Here is a 3,855-nt window from a genome sequence, read left to right as displayed (position 1 = left end):
CTCCAATTGCATTTGCTCCATTCCAGCCATATAAAATCTGTTCTCCCATCAGCAGCCTCCATTGATGTCCACAGTTGTTTTTGTCATACCCGGAAGAACAAATCAGTGATTTTTGTCATTATGCAATTCAATTATCCTCTTAAACTTGCCTGCATATCAGTGTATTATATAAACACTTGTAATCTTGCAGACTGGTCTCATAGACTAGACGTAAGATAGTAAACTAAAATCTGGAACGTTCAAATTATTATGGTATGTTAAATTTGGTATGGTTACATATGGTTGGTTGAGAACTTTTGTATTTGAGCTAATTAGCAACTTTGCAACTACTTACTCCTTTTTAGTTACTTTGCAACTACTTAGCATGTTAGCTAACCCTTACCCTAATCCTAACCTTAAAACCTTTCCCCTAACCCTAGCCATTTGTACTTAATGCAATTCGTAACATGTAACTCGTAACATATCATACGAAATGGTTGATGGATATCCACAAATTCATACATACTATACGAAATGTAACATATTATACTATAGTTCTCAGATTTACTTACTGAATAATACGAAATGCTCTGAGACCACGTTGCAACTGTCTGTAAACCAGACAGTTATACCTTCAATTGCATCCGCGATGTGTGCGGACAAAGTACAGAGGAAACCTCTGCGGCTCATCGCCGCAGCGCGCATCAACATGGGAATAGGACAAAATGGACAGTTGCCATGGCATTTACCGTGAGAAAACTCATTATTTTTTTGAGATTAGGCAATGTTATATAATGTAACGGTTTCAAATTTAAGCTATTTAAAACCCAGCATTACAAATTACACAATTGCGTGATTGTTTGCATTATTCAATGATAACAATGTGATAATTTATTATTCATAGAAAATAGGCTCCTTGAAACTCATTCACATGTATACTTGGATCATTAATTGATGCACATTCTACGTTTGTGTCCTAAATACATAATTAGCTTACGCATTTAATGTTGGCCAGTTGTGATTGAAGTCGGATTCCATTATGCTTATTAAGATACTGTACACTTAGTAACTTGATAACACTTAATAGCACTGTAGCAATGGATCTAGTTTTTGAATAAATGGGACACTTTTGCATTTCAGTCGTCTGTAACTTCTTTCGACATCTATCCAACATATTAGCCCAACACATTGTATATTTTCTGAAATACTCAAGATGTTTCCTAGTCACATAAACAAATGTTGATATCATATTCACAGGAGACATGACACAACCATTTCTGTACTCTGAGTCAACCGTATTTTCAGTTCACATTTGGTAGACTGGGACAGCAGGTTAGATGAACTGGGGCACCATAATTATAGTCCTAATTCTACCTCAATTACAATTAAGTAAAATGTTGTGTAATTAGGAAACATCTGAGGATTTCAGAAATATATCATGTGTTTGGCTAATATCTTAGATAGACGTCTGAAGAGGTGACAGACAGATGACTGAAATGCAAAAAGTGTCCCACTTTTTCTGAATTCACTCAAATAACACTACAAGAACATTTACAGGATATAGTACGACAAGAAGTAGAGCCCTTTCTAACCTAAGCACAGGGGGTCGCTAATGTATCTCTTTCCTCCATTGGAAAATACTTTAAGACTGTCCCACTTTAGCTAGATATAGTTGGTAACGCAGGACAAAAAAAAGGCTGAATTACAAAATGTAAACATTATATTGGAAACTTTTTTATGTGTTTTGATGCACCAGTACATGTAGGCCTATGAACATTTACATCACAATTTTATGATGTACTTTATGGGGTGAGCTTCCTGTTTGAAGCTTGCTCTGCCCCGCTCTATATGTCACACCAATGAAGTGGTCTGATTTTGGTCATGTCATTTCTCTGCAAGGTTTTAGTAAAAATGATTTAGATTTTCTATTGTCAGACCAGTAAATGAACGCGTCAGGATTAAGCTGTCCCAGTTTATATGATGTCCCACTCTTTCCGAATTCACCCCACGTGTATTTCAATATGAATAAAACATTTCAAGTTGTGTTTCACTGCTTTGAGTCCATAGACAGGAGCATTGCGAAAGGATATTGGTCCAATGGTAATGAATGTATAAAATAATGCTTTCACAGGACAGAATTCTAATTATTTTTGGACACTACCACAAATGTCTCCCAACCAGGTAATTTTGATTGATTTCCAATATGAATCCATGGCTTTTAGGTTACAGTGTGCCAACTGTATGATGAAATAGTAGAGCACAGGGAAATGCAGACAATGAAGCTGGGTTGAAATGCACTTTTTATGTAACAAGTATAGATAATACAACTTGAGTTAATCAGCCATTGATAGTTGGAAAGCAATATCCACTATTAGGAACTTAATAGTTACTAGTTCCAAATGATCACACTAGGCCCACTACCAATCACACACACAATCCACAACCTAACAAAATGTTTTTAAACTTCAATGAGTCTGGTATTCAAAGTTGGCCATGTAAATAATTTCAGTCGATCATTTAGCCTAATGAAAACAGAGTCAAAGATAGTCAATATAGATTTCGAAATGATTGGTTATTTTGTGTCACTCACTCCTCCCAGCACAGTCCCGGAGCATGCCCACTTCCTCTGTCAGGATTTCGACAGTGGTGTCGGCCTGGCCTTGCTGCAACCCCTCTGTGACCTGATGGAGACTATCTGGGTGGCCCACAGGTCTTTCAGGTAACTGTTGTATCTCATTGTGGATGGTGGGAAGTTTGTGGTACAGTATGATCTGGGCCCTTATTCATAAAACCTAGGAGTAGGAATTCTGATCTAGGATAAGTTTATAGTTTTAGATCATAATGAATAAGATTACATGTATGGGGGGGACCTGATCTTAGATCAGCACTACTCTGAGTTGCATTATTAAAATGGGCCCAGGACTTTAAATCCAATATATGGGTTAGGAATTTTAAGTGGATCAAAATGGATTAAGTTGTTCATTATACTAGGACAGTCCATCCACTAAATTAGGTCATTACCTTTCCCTTGTAATCAGAACGCCCTGATGCATCCCTGGTGTGACCGTGTCTACCTCACTGACATCATGGCTGACTTCCACTGTGATGTCTTCTTCCCGCAGTTTGACCAAAGCATTTTTAGAAAACAAGAGAGATGAGGAAGCGTATTTAATTCTCTGCTCTCTTGGCTCTAAGCAGTGCAGCACTGTTTCCTTACACTTTGGACTGTTTTGATAAGTGGATATATTCTCTGTTCAGACTGACCAGGTCCACTCCACACACGTCAGGCCAAGTGTTAGAAAGCATCATCAATCTGTCTAAATTGTCCCTTTGTTTCCCTTAACCTCAAACTAGGTTTCCTGGAGTACCAAATGAGATTCAAGAGGAGAATGGAGTTACATTTACATTTTAAAGAGGGAGATCTGTGGAGCTGAATAAATACAAACGTTCTGACTATTCTTTGTCAGACCTTCAGTGCCTTTTTTAACTGGCATTGTGGATTGAGATGTTAAGTTGATGTCGGTTTCTACCCATGTATATCCCATTTTATTTTTATCATGTTTATTCAGATCTACTCGTGAAACTAACATAACATGTAGTGAAGAACTGCATGAATGCAATAAACAATGTTTACTACACCACATACAATAAGAAGGGTATCCTATCGGAACCTTGTGTTCTGTTGGCCAGTGCAATTCTAATAAAAAATCATTATCCATTTGTATATTACAAATGCCCCACTCTGCCTCTCATCTCATGTGTCTGTGACTGCATCAGCACAGTTCCATAACACTCATGAATCAAATTAGTCAACATGTCCATCCCAGTCAGCTTTGTTACTGTTAGTCATGTCATGTGTTGTCAAATATAGACAGA

The 3,855-nt window shown here is 37.4% G+C and overlaps 1 protein-coding gene across 1 annotated transcript; it reads left to right on the top strand.

Annotated features, from left to right (window-relative positions):
- Nucleotides 1-628: 628 nt before the first annotated feature.
- On the top strand, nt 629-3,443 carry LOC110502187 (dihydrofolate reductase-like). The gene is made up of 4 exons (XM_090215457.1): nt 629-729; nt 2,579-2,678; nt 3,018-3,133; nt 3,331-3,443. Exons 1-4 carry the CDS (start codon nt 629-631, stop codon nt 3,389-3,391), a joined length of 378 nt encoding a protein of 125 aa, XP_090071583.1. The 3' UTR covers nt 3,392-3,443.
- Nucleotides 3,444-3,855: the final 412 nt, after the last annotated feature.

Source organism: Oncorhynchus mykiss, chromosome 2, assembly GCF_057628025.1.
Source record: "Oncorhynchus mykiss isolate SJ-2025 chromosome 2, ASM5762802v1, whole genome shotgun sequence".
Taxonomy (NCBI): Eukaryota; Metazoa; Chordata; class Actinopteri; order Salmoniformes; family Salmonidae; genus Oncorhynchus; species Oncorhynchus mykiss.
The sequence above is the reverse complement of the archived record's forward strand: the minus strand, read 5'-3'. Positions and strand labels throughout refer to the sequence as shown.